Genomic DNA, 14,545 nt, shown 5'->3' with positions numbered 1-14,545 from the left:
AGTCTGAGGACTAGAGTTCAATTGTAACTTTGCCTTAGCACTAATTAATAAAATAAACCAAGAACTCATTCCATCACATTTGCTTTGTTTGCAAAATTCTTAAATTTCTTGCTATCTTGATGGTTTAAAGTCTCACATGCAAATCTTATTTCAAGAGGCACTTTGGATGCAAACATTGTAATCTCTTTTAATTTTGCAACAAGTTTAATTTTTCTTGTACTTGGAAATTGACTCATCTTTTGGTTTAATTGCATATTGTCATGAATGGTTGATTTCACTTTCAAGTACTATTATTTTGGGTTGCAAACTTAATTGCATGTTGTCATCTTGGTCTAACATTTGAGTTCTTTTTGTATCCTTTTGAGCAAGATAGTTTCCATGCTTTGATTTGTAGACTTATTCATCTTGAAAAACATTTTGTATCTTACATATCTTGTGCTAACAATTTTTGTTTACATTTTAGGGTTACTTTGCTTTCTCTTTTGAGAACATTACATTTTACTATGAGCAAATATATCTTTAAATTGTTGAGAAAAATCCTTATAAAGCACTATTTTTATGGTTTTTGTCATATTAATGATTGGCATTGTTATTTCAAGTTGTCCACTTCATATTTGCTCATAAGAGTAATCCATTTTCACTATAACACTCTCCTAGAAACTCACATATTTTAACTTAACTTTTCATTAGGGACCACCCCCCTTAGCTAACCTAGGAGATAGGTCAAAAGGAGAGAGTCGGGATTAGTGTGACAACCCCTTCTCTGAGTTCCCTGCCACCAACCACATCTTGTGGGGTTGAAGGCTTTTCTCACTAACTTGTAGGTAGGTGTAAGCGGCAAGGTCAACAAGACCTAGAGACCGAGATTCTCTAGGGGAACAGTGGAAAAGATAGAGACCGAGTTTCTCTAAAAGGAGACGAGGAGAAGCAGTTCAAGATCAAGAAGAAACGCGAAGGAAGGAAGAGGTAGAGCATCAAAGTTAGTGACAAGGTTCTTGAGAGGTATACTAGAGTCAAGGGTCTGTGTCATGGTCATGGTACTTACCAATTGAAGATCTAGAAGAAGAATTTTGATCGGGTTTTACTCTTAAGAGGTGAGAGGTTTTGGCCCTGGCTAAAGAAGCCTACATACTGTGTCACTTGTCTTTAATGCATATTGGTAATTGTCTTGATGAAAGAACACATTAATAAGCTAACAAAGAAAAGACTATAAGATTAAGAAGTAAAAGTGCATCACAAGCAATTATCAAGCAGAGAAATTGTTATCTTTAAATGCCCTAGATTTCTCAACATGGTTTCAGAGCTTAGGTATTGAAGACAAGAAGGGGCAGTAAAAAACAACTAGACACAAGAGAACCAATCTTCAAACGAAAGGCATCAAAGCAAGTCGAAGGTTATCAATGCAAAAAGATCAAGATCTACATCAAAGAAACCCTAGATCGAAGAAGGAAGCAGGAAGAAAGACTGAAACCCTAGTAGTGCTAATTTTGCCTGGTGATGTATAAAAGCAGGGCATTCAAAGGATTAGGGTGCACATTGGTACTGACGACTCTGAGCATAACTATTTGACAAATCCCATGATCTTGACTATGCAAGACCAAGTTGCAGCAAGCTGAGTAATAGTAGTAATGACAAGTGCAGACCTATGACCTGCAAGATGAAATAGGAACATTTGAAGAAAAGTCAAGTGCAGGCCAAGTGGCTATAATCAGGGTTGAGAGTGAAAATCTACTAATTGCATGAGAAAGTGACAACTATCTGAGGAAGAGGTAATTGACAACAAATCCAAAATATAACTTGTCGCTGGGTTGGTGCCCATGAATTTTCGCTGAGTTGGTGCTCAGCTAAGGGATTGGTGTCTCCTGTGGGTTGGTGCCCACGAATTCACTAAGTTGGTGCTCAATTGGGAGATTGGCGTCTCCCTTAGGTTGGTGCCTACAAAAGTTTCAGCCGGAGTTGATCAACTTGATTGTACTCTTTATATATTTAGAAAAATTAAAAGAAATTTTATTTCAGTTATAAATCCTCTGTGTTCATGTGTTCAATCTTAGATGGTTAATGTTGTGATGGGTTGATGATTAAAATTGGTTAGTTGACAAAATACTGATTCACCCCTCCTCAGTATTTCCAACAAATTGGGGGTAGAAGTTCTTTCATCCAATGTGCCAGCTAAGGGATTGGTGTCTCCTGTGGGTTGGTGCCCACAAATTCACCAAGTTGGTGCTCAATTGAGAGATTGGTGTCTCCCGTAGGTTGGTGCCTACAAAAGTTTCAGTTGGAGCTGATCAACTTGATTGTACTCTTTATATATTAAGAAAAATTGAAAGAAATTTTATTTCAATTATAGATCCTGTGTTCATGTGTTCAATCTTAGATGGTTGATGTTGTGATGGGTTGATGATTAAAATTGGTTAATTGACAAAACACTGATTCACCCCCCCTCAGTATTTCCAACAGATTGGGGGTATAAGAACTTTCATCCAATGTGCCAGGCCTCAGGAAGGTACAAGGAACAGCAAGGGAGATCCAGATAAGCCAGAATAGATCAAAGAACAGCTCTAGGGCTTGATCAGTTAGATAACTCCAGGTTTATTGTTGTATATGAAATTTCCTCAAAGCCATTATCCCAGGAAGGGAGCCCATGTAGGTTCTGAAGTTATTTTAATGAAGAACTGTTTGATGGGCAGAAAATCTGTGTAAACGTGTGATTGAGATTGGTTGTTTGTTTGCTTCCGTTGTTTAAGTTTTGTTAAGATCTCAGTCGTGCTTTTTATTCAGTAGATCCGTAATAATCTACTAGATAGTAAATTCCCAAGTTAATGGGGTCAAGGAAATTTAAGTTTTAACACAATAAACTACCCTCAAGTTCAGAGAAGACCTTAATCATCCAAGGAGCACAGCTTATCATGTTTCCATTTCTAGGAGACCAACAATTTGCTTGTGGAGACAATGCCAGCTCAAAATAATGAGATTTGAAAGCAAATGCTTGAAGAGGAGTCAATTATGACACTGAAAATGGACTGGACGACGTATGGGGCAAATATGTACAATGCAGATAGAAAGAGAAGAATAATGAAGAGAAGAAAATAAAAATTTAATGTCATTTCTGATTCTTTGCATTACATATTAGGAGAACGCTGAAAAAGACCAGTTTGATGCATATTATACCAGGCGCTGGATGAAACAATTAGCGCAGGATAAGACAAAAAATCACAAGTTACTTTGATGTCTAAGAATTATGCAGCCAGGGAAGAATACTTACTTCCCAAGCAGACCTATTGTGAGGCCACATAGGACTAAATAAGTTCCAAATGCCATAAAGGGAATATATAAGTCTGGAGCATTTATATCATAGATAGGTGGCTTGTGTGTGAGACCGCCTGGAATCTGCTCAGCTATCCTTGTCCAATGACCCTAAAAAAACACAGTGAAAACATACAAAAAAAATTAAAGTTATGTATAAATGATTACTAAACATTCTCAAGCAAAATGAAAATACTACCACTATGGGGAGATGAATTTTCAGTGGAGTCAGATACTTTGTGACTTACCCTGTGCAAAAAGGGAAACAGGATTACTTTCAGCTTGTTCTTCACGTATTGGTTGTTGACTTGAAAATAATATTGTGGATCAGAAAAATATTTGCTGACCTGCTCATAAAAATCATCACCTCAGCTTATTAAGAGAAACTTTGTCAATCAGAAGAAATTAAAAAAGGAAACTATTCTTGCTGTAAACCCCTATCCATGGAATCAATTGACTCATCTCTCATTTTAAATGGAGACCTATTAGAAATTTCAAAGTGATTCAACCAGGATAAAAGTGCAACTCATACAATGCTTTGCACATTTTCTGTGCCACTTCCAAAAATTCTTTCCCCATATGCACCTAATCCATCTCGAATAAATCCTGAACCAGCCCCATAAAATGCATTATTGAATGGATTTGGTGCTGTGTTCGATGGTGGTCTCTGCATGCCAGGCTGTCCTCCGAGGTCTTCATACATGACTTTGGGTACCTGTAACAATCAACCAGGTAGAATAAAGTTAAAAAAACCACGTTACAACCCATAGTTGAAAACTGTCCTGAAATAGAGATGAGATAGCCAGAACTCCACTTCTATGGCGAAAATACAGAGTAGAATTGGATCTGACTCCTTTTGATAAATGGCTAGCTGGAAAATATTCCATGGTTTAGTTTATTGGTAAATTTCAGTTTATAAATGTTAAAATGAGGAAACATGTATGCATACATGTAGAGGCTAATAGGAAGTTCAAAAAAGTAAACTGCAAATTTATATCCCATGAAAGGTCAGATTTACATCTGAGGATTCCATGCTCTCTTTTTGACCAGGAATAACAGAACAGTATCACCTTAAGATGCGTGCTACAAGCCATCAACTATAAAAGAACAGTAATTGTCCACTACATAAAAAAAGTGGAAGAAAAGGAGTCACAAAACACACTGAAATGCCTGCTTTTACGTGTCTGCTCAGGCAGGTGAGATGGTAAGCCCAACATGGGAAAATCATGCATGAAATAGGAAGTGGGTATCTATGGCCAACAGGGTGAGTAGATGGGAGTATTCACTGGCCTACAGTTTACAGAACTGTGTAAATGCAAGTCTTGCAAACTAGTTTATTACTGAAAATGTGCAATCATTTTAGCAATCTTTTAATTAGAGAAACAGTTGACGACAGTAGACACTTGCTACACATCTAGATCTAAATCAAAGAGAGTATAAAAGTTTAAAACTGGTTGCTTGTCACAGTTTTATCACTGAAATATTGCTCGGTTGTGTTTTGATGTCTTTTCTCCGAACTTATTGAAAAAGAGACAGTTCTCACTGAGAATAGTCAAAAGACTGGACGACTCCTACACTGACCAGGTCACTTTTGCATAACACTTCCTTTTTGAAAAGAAATGACATTCAATATAATTGTCCTTAGCAAAGTACTGAATACTAAAGAACACCTGCAGTTCGCTTCTAACAAGCTACCTAAGCTTTAGCAACATACAACTTATCAACAAGTAACTGCTTACGATAAAATGCAATTCCAATTCAGATGTTCAAGGAAACAATGTCATAGCCAATTTTTATATTAGTATTGGCAGATTTGTTAACAGGGACCTTCGAAAGAATGATCTTCAATATCATTCTCATTAACACAGTACTTCAAAGTTTCAAACTGAAAAGCAACAGCAGTTGTCTAACAACAAGCTATCCAAAGTTCTAAACTTTATTACTGACTGTGTTACAATGAAATGTAGGAAAATAATGCAGAGTAAAATTTTGCCTCAGTATTAGTTTTATTCGTTATTTTACATTCAAATTTTCTACAAGAAACTAACATTTATTATATGGAAAATCTGTATTAGTGCAGGGCCCACTTGAGCAGAAATGCAGGCTAAAAAACAAAAAAACAAAAACAGGGAAAGTGTTGAAATTGGCCGCTATGGGATGAATTTCCTTGAATAAAATTTCATTTCTGACCTTTCTAGAATGAATTTCTAAAACAGAAAATCATGTCTATCTTTGCAACCATGACTTTCCAAAAATAGTAAATCACCTTCCATCAATTCATAAGCATATATATATATGATAGAAAATCATTTAACTTGTCCTTAATCTATCTCAATTGTTTCATTTTTAACTTAATCATCAATATTAATATTATTATTATTATTATCCTCTTTAAGATATTATTATATTATTATTAAAAAATTCAAGTCTCCCAATCATGGAACTCAATCATGTCATATGTAACTCCCCTCAATTAATGCAGATGTTACTCTCTCTCTCTTGATGGATTCATTCCTCTCTCTCTTTAATGCTCTCACGCACCTTTTACACTCTTACACACTTTAATGACTCGTCATAAAATGATTCCTCTTACACCTCTTTAATGCATATGTTACACTTCTCTCCTTAATGGCATAAGTTACACTTATCTCCTAAATGCACAAATTACACTCCTCTCCTTTATGGCATTAGTTACACTCCTATTTTGGCATGTGTAACTCCTCCTCAAGGCATAGGAGTTACTCTCTCATGAATTCAACCTCCTTGTTCTTCCTATATATTTGTGTCTCTCCTCCTCACTTGACACACTTACTTGTGCTTGTGAAAGGAGAATTCGAACTTGAGAGAGAGAGTTGGAGAGTCTAGGGGAAGATAGAGAGAGATAGAGATTCTTGAAAAGCAAGAGAAGATCTTGGAGAGCCTAAGTGATCAGTGTTTGCATCAGCTACTATTGTAAGAGATCTTCTTCAGATTTGGATGAATTTCTTCATTCTCTCATTATACTTTGTATCTCTCTTGAACGATTGATTTCTAATAGAAAAAGAATCTGATTAAGTCTTTCACTTGTGGATTCTCTCATTATACTTTGTATCTCTCTTGAACGATTGATTTCTAATAGAAGAAGAATCTGATTAAGTCTTTCACTTGTGGGTTTTGCCCTAATCATTGACCTAACTTCTCTATGTCTCATTGAGTTCTTGGTTGTCTTCTATTGTGCATATGGTTTATATGGTTTATGTTCTATCTACAATTACTTAACGTATATTGCAACATAAAAAAGCTCTGGATTTAAGTGATTGTAACAGCATAGTGTTGACAACTGAAGTGTACCCAAAGATTTTTGAGGACTCCATGCCCAAGGATGTACCAGAAGCTTCATGTACCATCAGAGTTCACTATATCATCAGAGTTTTTTAACTCTATTTCTTCTGTTGTACTCAGATTCCACAAGCCCTACTGGGATGATGTAAAGTGATGCCAGTATGAGACCTTGTCATCAAGTGAGTTTACTATGGGAGGTTTTTTTCTTTATTCTGGCATATATAATAGAATTGTTATTCTTCATTATTATGTATTTTTCTTTATTCTTGCAAATATAATAGAATTGCTATTCTTCATTATTGCATTATATCTGAACGTGAGCCAAGACTGCATCTGTTAGCCAATTTCCCGAGAACGAGGGTGATTTCTATTAAGATGGTCTTTTACTGTACACCACCTCTTCTAATTATTTAGGTTAGCCTGACCATGTGGTTAGCTGGTGTTGGAAATTGTAGTCTGAACATCTGCAGTTGAATCAATAATTCGGCAGATATATCGTATGCGTTGCGGACTTATTTGCTTCTAAACACTCCCAATAACGTCGGGAGCAATAAAATCGGAATTGGCTTAACGGGCATAAAAAGCAAATCTTGCTAAGAAGACAAGGTAAATTCAAATCTGCTTTCCACAATGTTCTAAAAAACCACCGTGATCTTGACTAAAGAAAAACTGGGGTTTTAAAACTTAAATTTACTAGGGTTTTCGTGCATCAATGGCTTCAGAACTAGGGTTTGAAAACTTAAATTCAGTATATGTGTGTCCATGATTGAGAAATACATACAAAAACAGCGGAATAAATAAAACAGAATCGAATACTAAGAAACTTTTCTGTAACATATGGTTTCTGGTGTTTCTTCAAAGAAATACCTAGATCAGGTACAAAAATGAGATGTGAGAGCAAATGTAGGTGAGTCAACCAACATTGAAAACGTTAATTAAGAAAAAAACAGATTACCTGTGGGATATTTGCTGGATGTTGATTCCACGCCATTGCAAATAGCAGAATGCTTCACCACCACTCCTCTTAATATCCAATGCTTTATTCTTTTACCAGGTTTCCTCTGTTACTAATTACTTGCAAGCTGGCTTTTCGTCAATAGACCGGAGAATAGATCTAATTATCGACGTTATGGAGGAGTTCGAGGGGTATGCTTTCGGAAATCAGAGTGCGAACTAATCAGTCTTCTGTCATTTAATATCAATTAGCTGTAAGTGGCCAGGAGTACAGAATTAGAGTGCCTTCCTTTATTTGGGACAGGCAAGATGGCGTGTAGTTAAAGATGGCGTGGTGTGGTACTTGAAGGCAGTCTCGCCACTTTTTCCGGCGGTTTCTGGTCAAAATTTTGGTGTGAATTATATGGAGGGATAGAGAGGGCTATTTATATAGTAAACCAAGTTAAAATGTATGGATTTAGATTTTAGGTATTTAAATTTTATTTATGTAAAATAAATAGAAAGTGCCTTTATGTATTATGGTTTTTTTTTAATTATATTTTTAAGGGATAATTTAAATGGTTGGGATTCACAAGGTTAATGTTACTCACTCTATTTTAAATTCTAGTTAATTTGTGTTATAGGTTTGTGGGTTATTTCAGCGAGTTAAAGAATTATAGTGAGAGCAATGTAATATGATTTTTGATATATGGATGATACAGCTATCAATTTTTTTATTTAATATATATATATATATATATATATTTATTTATTTATTTATTTATTTAGAATCTTTCCATTATTATAAATAGGTTAATTATTTTGTATTAAAAATGTGTTTACAATTTTAAATTAGGTTTATGGTTTTTGTAATATGATGTGTTTTTTAATTATTCATGTTTTTATTATTTATAATGTGAGAATATGTAGGTTTTCACAGTGCATCATCATAACAATAATATTGTTTTTGGAGTTTTTTACAGTGTAAGTGGGAGGATTATGTCTAACTTTTGGGGTGGACACTCTACCCATCTTTGAGGATTATGTCCAACGTTTGGGGTGGACACTCTGCCCATTCTTGAGGACCAAATGAAGCTGAATTATTAGTAAAGAGTGCAACAAGATTATAAAAATGCAAAGAGATGGAAAGGGTGAACCTTAGATTCAAAGATGGTACAAATGAGGACAAAGGGTGAAAGGACGAACCAAACGACTAAGAAATAGGGAGTAATAATAGTTAAAATTAATGACATATATTAATTAATAAATAAATAGAAGACAAAGGTTAAAGATCAAAACAAAAGACGAAGAAAAAAGGTTAATAATTAATAAATTAGGGGATAATGAATCAATTAGAAGAGGATTAATAAATTAAGAGTCTAAGATGAATAAAATTTACAAAAAAAAAATATATATATATATATATATATATTTATATATATATATTAATTAGAATTAGAGGTGAAACCAAAAATTGAGAAATAAGGGTTAATAGTAATAAACTAATGATATAAGAGGAACAAAATTGTAAATAAAATTAGTTAATTAATGAATAAATTAGATGAGAAGTTGATAACAAAAGATAAATAAAATTTTCGAATAAAATTAATAAAGAATTAAAAGGAAGATAAAGAAAATATAACTGATAAGTTAATTCCCCGATGGGGGTGTTGAACGATGCGATTGCAAGCCAGGAAGAACCGCGTGGGGATTGATGATGGGCACGTGGATGCAAGTACGAAGGCCTTCCCCCTGGCCTTCTCCAAGTACCTTGAGATTGGGGGCACTGAACCTTGAGTGTGTGAAACATTCGCTCGAAGGGTACGTTGCATGTGGTGGCGTCAGGGGAGCGTTCATGGTCGGGGAGGAGGCCCATTATAACCTAGACAAGGCCTGGCTCAATTTCGAAATCCTGCATGGTGAATGGTGTTATTACGGCTCCTGGTGTGTGAGGTTGGAGAAGGAAATTTCTAAGTCGCGAGCGCGACTGGTGTGGGAAAGGTAGCGGTTTACCGTCGACAGTCCTTCAGGCTCCCACGAGGGTATATCCTAGTGAAGTATTGGTTAAGTTAGCACATACATTTAGTGAGTCGGAGCAGTCAATGGGACAATTCATTTATCCTAGAGCAACGGTGGTTCAGCAAAGGGTGGGGAATTCTTCTGTCAAGCAATTGGGATAGGGATTTGCGTGTTCGAGCATGGAGAGACTATGTTCTTAGTGCCCTCACTAGTTCTTTAGCTAGGATAATTTCGTCCTAGTGGCACAGTGCACCGTGGGTGGAAGGTTGGGTGGCGGGCAGTGTTTTCCCCTCATGCGTCTGTGGTTCTGTGTTGGTGGTGGTGAGATCAAGAGCCCAAAAACTTGGCTTGGATAGTAGGCAGAGGATCCTATTGGTGGAAGGAGGGAAGCCCTCCATTTCTCTTTCGGTCAGTGTTTTCTAGTGTATTGGAATAAGGCCGACACCTCACATTTCGGCAGGTTGTCTCGTCTGAAGCCTAATTCGGTAGACTTTGTGGGTGGTGGGAGCCTATCCCTGGTAGCGCCGACATCTAGTGGAAAACATATAGGATGTGGTGGTTCTAGGGGTGGCTGTCTTTGCTCGTCGGCTTCAGCAGGGCGTGGGGGAGGAAGATCTAGCGACAATTGCAAGGATGGTTTGGAGGTTCGAGGAGGCAAAGGCCTAAGAGTTTCAATTGATGGCCGAGGTGGTCATACCATGAGAGGTCAGCTCCGAGGAGGGTATGCTTTTTGTGGAGAAGGACAGAGTCAGGGGGTGGCGCATCGTGGAGGAAGGGGGCAGCAACAGACATGTTGCATGGATCGTTGTTGGGACCTCATCCAGACAATTATGGATAAATTGGCTATCGTAGAGCGTGTGAGGCGGGAGGAACATGCAGAGCTTATCACAACACTGAACAAGATGCACTATTTTCAGTGTCATACCCGGTAACATGTGGTGGTGGTCTGGCGCAGCCATAATCTACTCTCTGATAAAGTTGAAAAGTTGGAGGCTTGGATGGCCCATTTTGAAGAGCATGTGCAATGTGCGTTTTGCCCTCCTCCGCCTCCTATAACAACCCCAACAACACAACCTCCATCACTTCTGATGATTGATATGATATCAGGTGTTTTATGTCTCTTGCTTGTCTTCTGGTGCTTCTAGCCCTTTCAGCTGTGGTCTTTGTTACTTTCTGTTTTTTTTTTTACTGTCACTTGCTACTAGAAGTAGTCAACAAACCTGGTCGGGGTGAGACTACCTGTGTTTTTGTTAATGATGTACATTTTTTTGAAGAATGAATAGAAGATCGATTTACAAAAAACAAAAAAAATGATAAGTTAATAAATAAGGTTAGTTTTAAATAAAATGAAAGGGAAAAGGAAACGAGGAAGGAGAAATTTTATATTAAATTAAGAAGTTGGGGGTCACTACCAGGAATAATATGAAAGTTATAGGAATAATTAAAGATATAGGATGAAGAATGCAAGGAGGGAGAGAGATTAATAAATAAGGAATTCAATCGAGGAAGAAAGGGAGGTTTAGTTATTAAAGAGTTGAATGAGCAGCTTCCAAAAATGGCTTAATTTGTAGCCATCTTCATGGTTAAAATTATTCGGATGCTTTTGTCCGCATGGGGTAGCTCAAGTGGCAATGGCCGTGGAAATGAAGTCTCACTGAACCGGAGATCTTGGGTTCGATTCTTGTTCTACCCTCCCTGGAAATGGGGTGAATAACGGACATGTAAAAACTCGAAAATGAGAAGGTCCCACCTAAGCTTACAAAAAAAAAAAAAAAATATTCGGATGCTTTTCGATTTATAGGGCTTCACGAATAATTTGGGTGGAATAGAAGAGAGCGAGGGCAAGGAATTTTGCTTGGTCAAAGCATATAAAGTGCTTAGATTTATATGAGTGTTCAACAAATGCAGATTTCACAAACTGATTATGATTAGTATCGGCTATGTGTTATTTCAACTGGGATTTAATTGATCTCCTTATTTAGCCTATATAAGAATATTTGCATGAGAAATGAATTTAATAAACCCCAGGGCATGATAATGGATCCAATTGATCATTAGGAGATTTGAATAATTTTAACATCTTAAAGGGTTTGAAAAGAGTTTTAATGCTTTTCTTGGATAATCTTTTAGAGATGTGATCAATGGTCCTCTAAGCAACCCCCCACCCTTCCCCCTCGAGTTATGGTTTCCCTTCCCTGTATCAAACAAACCAATGATCACATCTCTAAAATATTAGCCAAGGAAAACATTAAAACTCTTTTTAAACCCTTTAAGATATTAAATCAATTATTCAAATCTCTAAAAGATCAATTAGATCTATTGTCATGCCCTAGGGTTTATAAAATTACTTGCTCATGCTAAAATTCTTATATAGGTCAAACATGTAGATCAATTAAATCTCGGTTGAAAGAACACATAGCCGATACTAATCATAATCAGTTTGTGAAAATTGTTCTTGTTGAACACTCATATAAAACTAAGCACCTTATATGCCTTAACCAAGCAAAAATCCTTACCCCTGCTCCCTTCTATTCCACTTAAATCATTTGTGAAGCCCTCGAAATCGAAAAGCACACGAATAATTTTAACTGTGAAGATGGCAACAAATTAAACAATTCTTGGAAGTCACTCATTCTACTCCTTAATCATTAAACCCCCCTTTCTTTCTCAGCTAAATTCCTTAATTATTAATCTCTATCCCCACTCGCCTTCTCCATCCTATATCCTTAATTCTTCCTATAACTTTCATATTATTTCCCAGTAGCACACTCCCAAATCCCCTCATCCCCCCACAAATCCACCATTGTTTATTCAATTCCCCCTCCCCCTTTTTTTCTTAATTTAATATAATTTTCTCTTTTTCTTTTTCACTTTCTATCTTATTTCAAATTAACCTTATTTATTAATTTATCCATTTTATTCTCTTTGTTTTCCTTTTAATTCTTTATTAATTTTATTCGAATTTTTATTAATCTATGGTTATTAGTTTCTCTTCTAATTTACTAATTCATTAATTAATTTTATTTACAATTTTATTCCTCTTATATCATTAATTTATTAGTATTAACCCTATTTCTTAGTCTTTTTGTTTGACCTTTAATTTTAATTATTTATTTATTAATTATTTTTATGTAAAATTGTATTCATCTTAGACTATTAATTTATTAATCTTCTTCTAATTTATTCATAATCTCCTAATTTATTAATTATTCTCCCCTCAGTTTTCTTAGTCCTTTGTTTTGACCTTTAACCTTTGTCTTCTATTTATTTATTTATTAATTTGTGTCGTTAAATTTTAATTTTAATTTTTTTTTTTACAACATGGTGAATCGGTAACTGCCTAGCCTAATCTAAGGGAGACCCAGGATCAAACCTCAACGCTGCCACTATAACACCAAGAGCATAACCAACCACTTATTACTCTCTATTTCTTAGCCTTTTGGTTTGACCTTTCATCTTTGTCCTCTAATTCTAAACACTTATTTGACCTTTGAATGTAAGGTTTGTCCTTTCCTCCTCTTTACATCTTTATAATCTTGTTGCACTATTTGCTAATCATTTGGCTTCATTTGATTTTTGAAGATGGGTGGAGTGTCCACATGTAACATTGGACATAATCCTCCCTCTTACATAGTAAAAATATTCAAAAACAACATTATTGTTATTCTTAATGTGGTTTATGGTTATATTAATAGCTTACAAATTTCTAGTCACTATATTATGATTCCCTAAGAGTGGTGTTTGAAGTTCATACGATTTATAAATAGCTATCATAAAAACATTAAAAAATGGTTTAAGTGGAAATGAATGGTAAAAGTCCATTGGTTCACTTATGTGTAAAATAGAGGGTGAACATTTACATGTATGTTTGTTGTTTTATTGACTTGAAGGATATGGGTGTTTAACCATAGTGTCAAATTGAGTTAGTTGAGAAGGTAGTCACATTATTTGTTAGAATTTCAATCAATGGATCTAGTTTTGAATTTGTGGCAATGCATGAGAATTATGAGGGGATTGAAATCAAGACCAACTCTTTATGAATATCAGCCATGTTGAACTCTTAACACACCCATAGTTGAAGTATGCATCCATCTTTTATTTTATTTTTTTGGCTTTTCATAGGTTTAAGTCTTGATAGATCAACATTTATGTCCTAGTAAGCTTAGGGTTTTTCTACACCTAGATCAATGTTATCAATTTCCTTTAGACATTTCTTTACCTTACATTATGTTCCATCCCTCAAATCTTAAGGCATATTCATTCTCCTAAAACCTTGAAAGTATGAGGAGCATTATTTTTAATCCTTGGAGTGAATTTCGAAGATACATAATTTTAACTCATGTGCTTAGTGTCACATAAATGTTAAGATTAATGTTATGAGCTTTGGAAGTCATTTTTGCTTTTGACTATTAACATTTCAAAGGCTTCTCTCTCTAAAGGCTTGAGGGTTGTGCGCTTAGACTTTGGAAATTCTTGAAAATCTCTCCCACTTTGAAACTAAATAACTCAATTCTACTTGAGTGAATGTATTGAACATTTACCACCTTAGCGATGGGATCCCTTTTGATCTAGTGGATCAATAAAGTGCTCAGAAATGAAAGTGTTCAAAAGTGCTCAAAATCGGTGCCAAAATGTAGAGCTCGTCATCCTGAATCCAACGCAACTTGAATCGCTCAAAATTGACATCATATGCTCAAGATATTGCGTTCTGATCGTTTTCCTAAATAGCTAAAAATTTTGCAGGTTGAAGTACAAGACTGCTGACTGGGAAGTCAGTATGATGAATCAACAGCTTGACTTGCACCCTCAGGCCAATGACAAACTAACAAGTAGCAACCTCTGAATTTAGCACATGATTGAATTTTGATTGGTTGATGGCTTGTTTTGGTGGACTAATAATTGGGTGTCATGTGGCCCAATCATGGGCTACCATGTGGCACCCCAGTGGCAAAAAATAAATTGTTAAGGT

The 14,545-nt window shown here is 35.7% G+C and overlaps 1 protein-coding gene across 1 annotated transcript in view; it reads right to left on the bottom strand.

The window, feature by feature from the left end:
- The window catches only part of LOC149267371 (uncharacterized), a 30,645-nt gene extending 22,683 nt beyond the window's left edge, over positions 1–7,962 (bottom strand). Inside the window, exons 1-4 of the mRNA XM_089432413.1 lie at positions 7,580–7,962; positions 3,836–4,018; positions 3,552–3,650; positions 3,263–3,414 (exon numbers count right to left, since the gene is read on the bottom strand). Coding sequence (XP_089288539.1) covers positions 3,263–3,414; positions 3,552–3,650; positions 3,836–4,018; positions 7,580–7,615 — 470 coding nt within the window. The 5' untranslated portion in view covers positions 7,616–7,962. The remainder of the gene's footprint in view (positions 1–3,262; positions 3,415–3,551; positions 3,651–3,835; positions 4,019–7,579) is intronic.
- Positions 7,963–14,545: the final 6,583 nt, after the last annotated feature.

The sequence above is a fragment of the Pinus tabuliformis genome, chromosome 6 (assembly GCF_031772625.1).
Source record: "Pinus tabuliformis cultivar Carrire ecotype Pingquan chromosome 6, CPIR1, whole genome shotgun sequence".
Taxonomy (NCBI): Eukaryota; Viridiplantae; Streptophyta; class Pinopsida; order Pinales; family Pinaceae; genus Pinus; species Pinus tabuliformis.
This window is presented reverse-complemented; position numbering and strand designations above follow the sequence as displayed.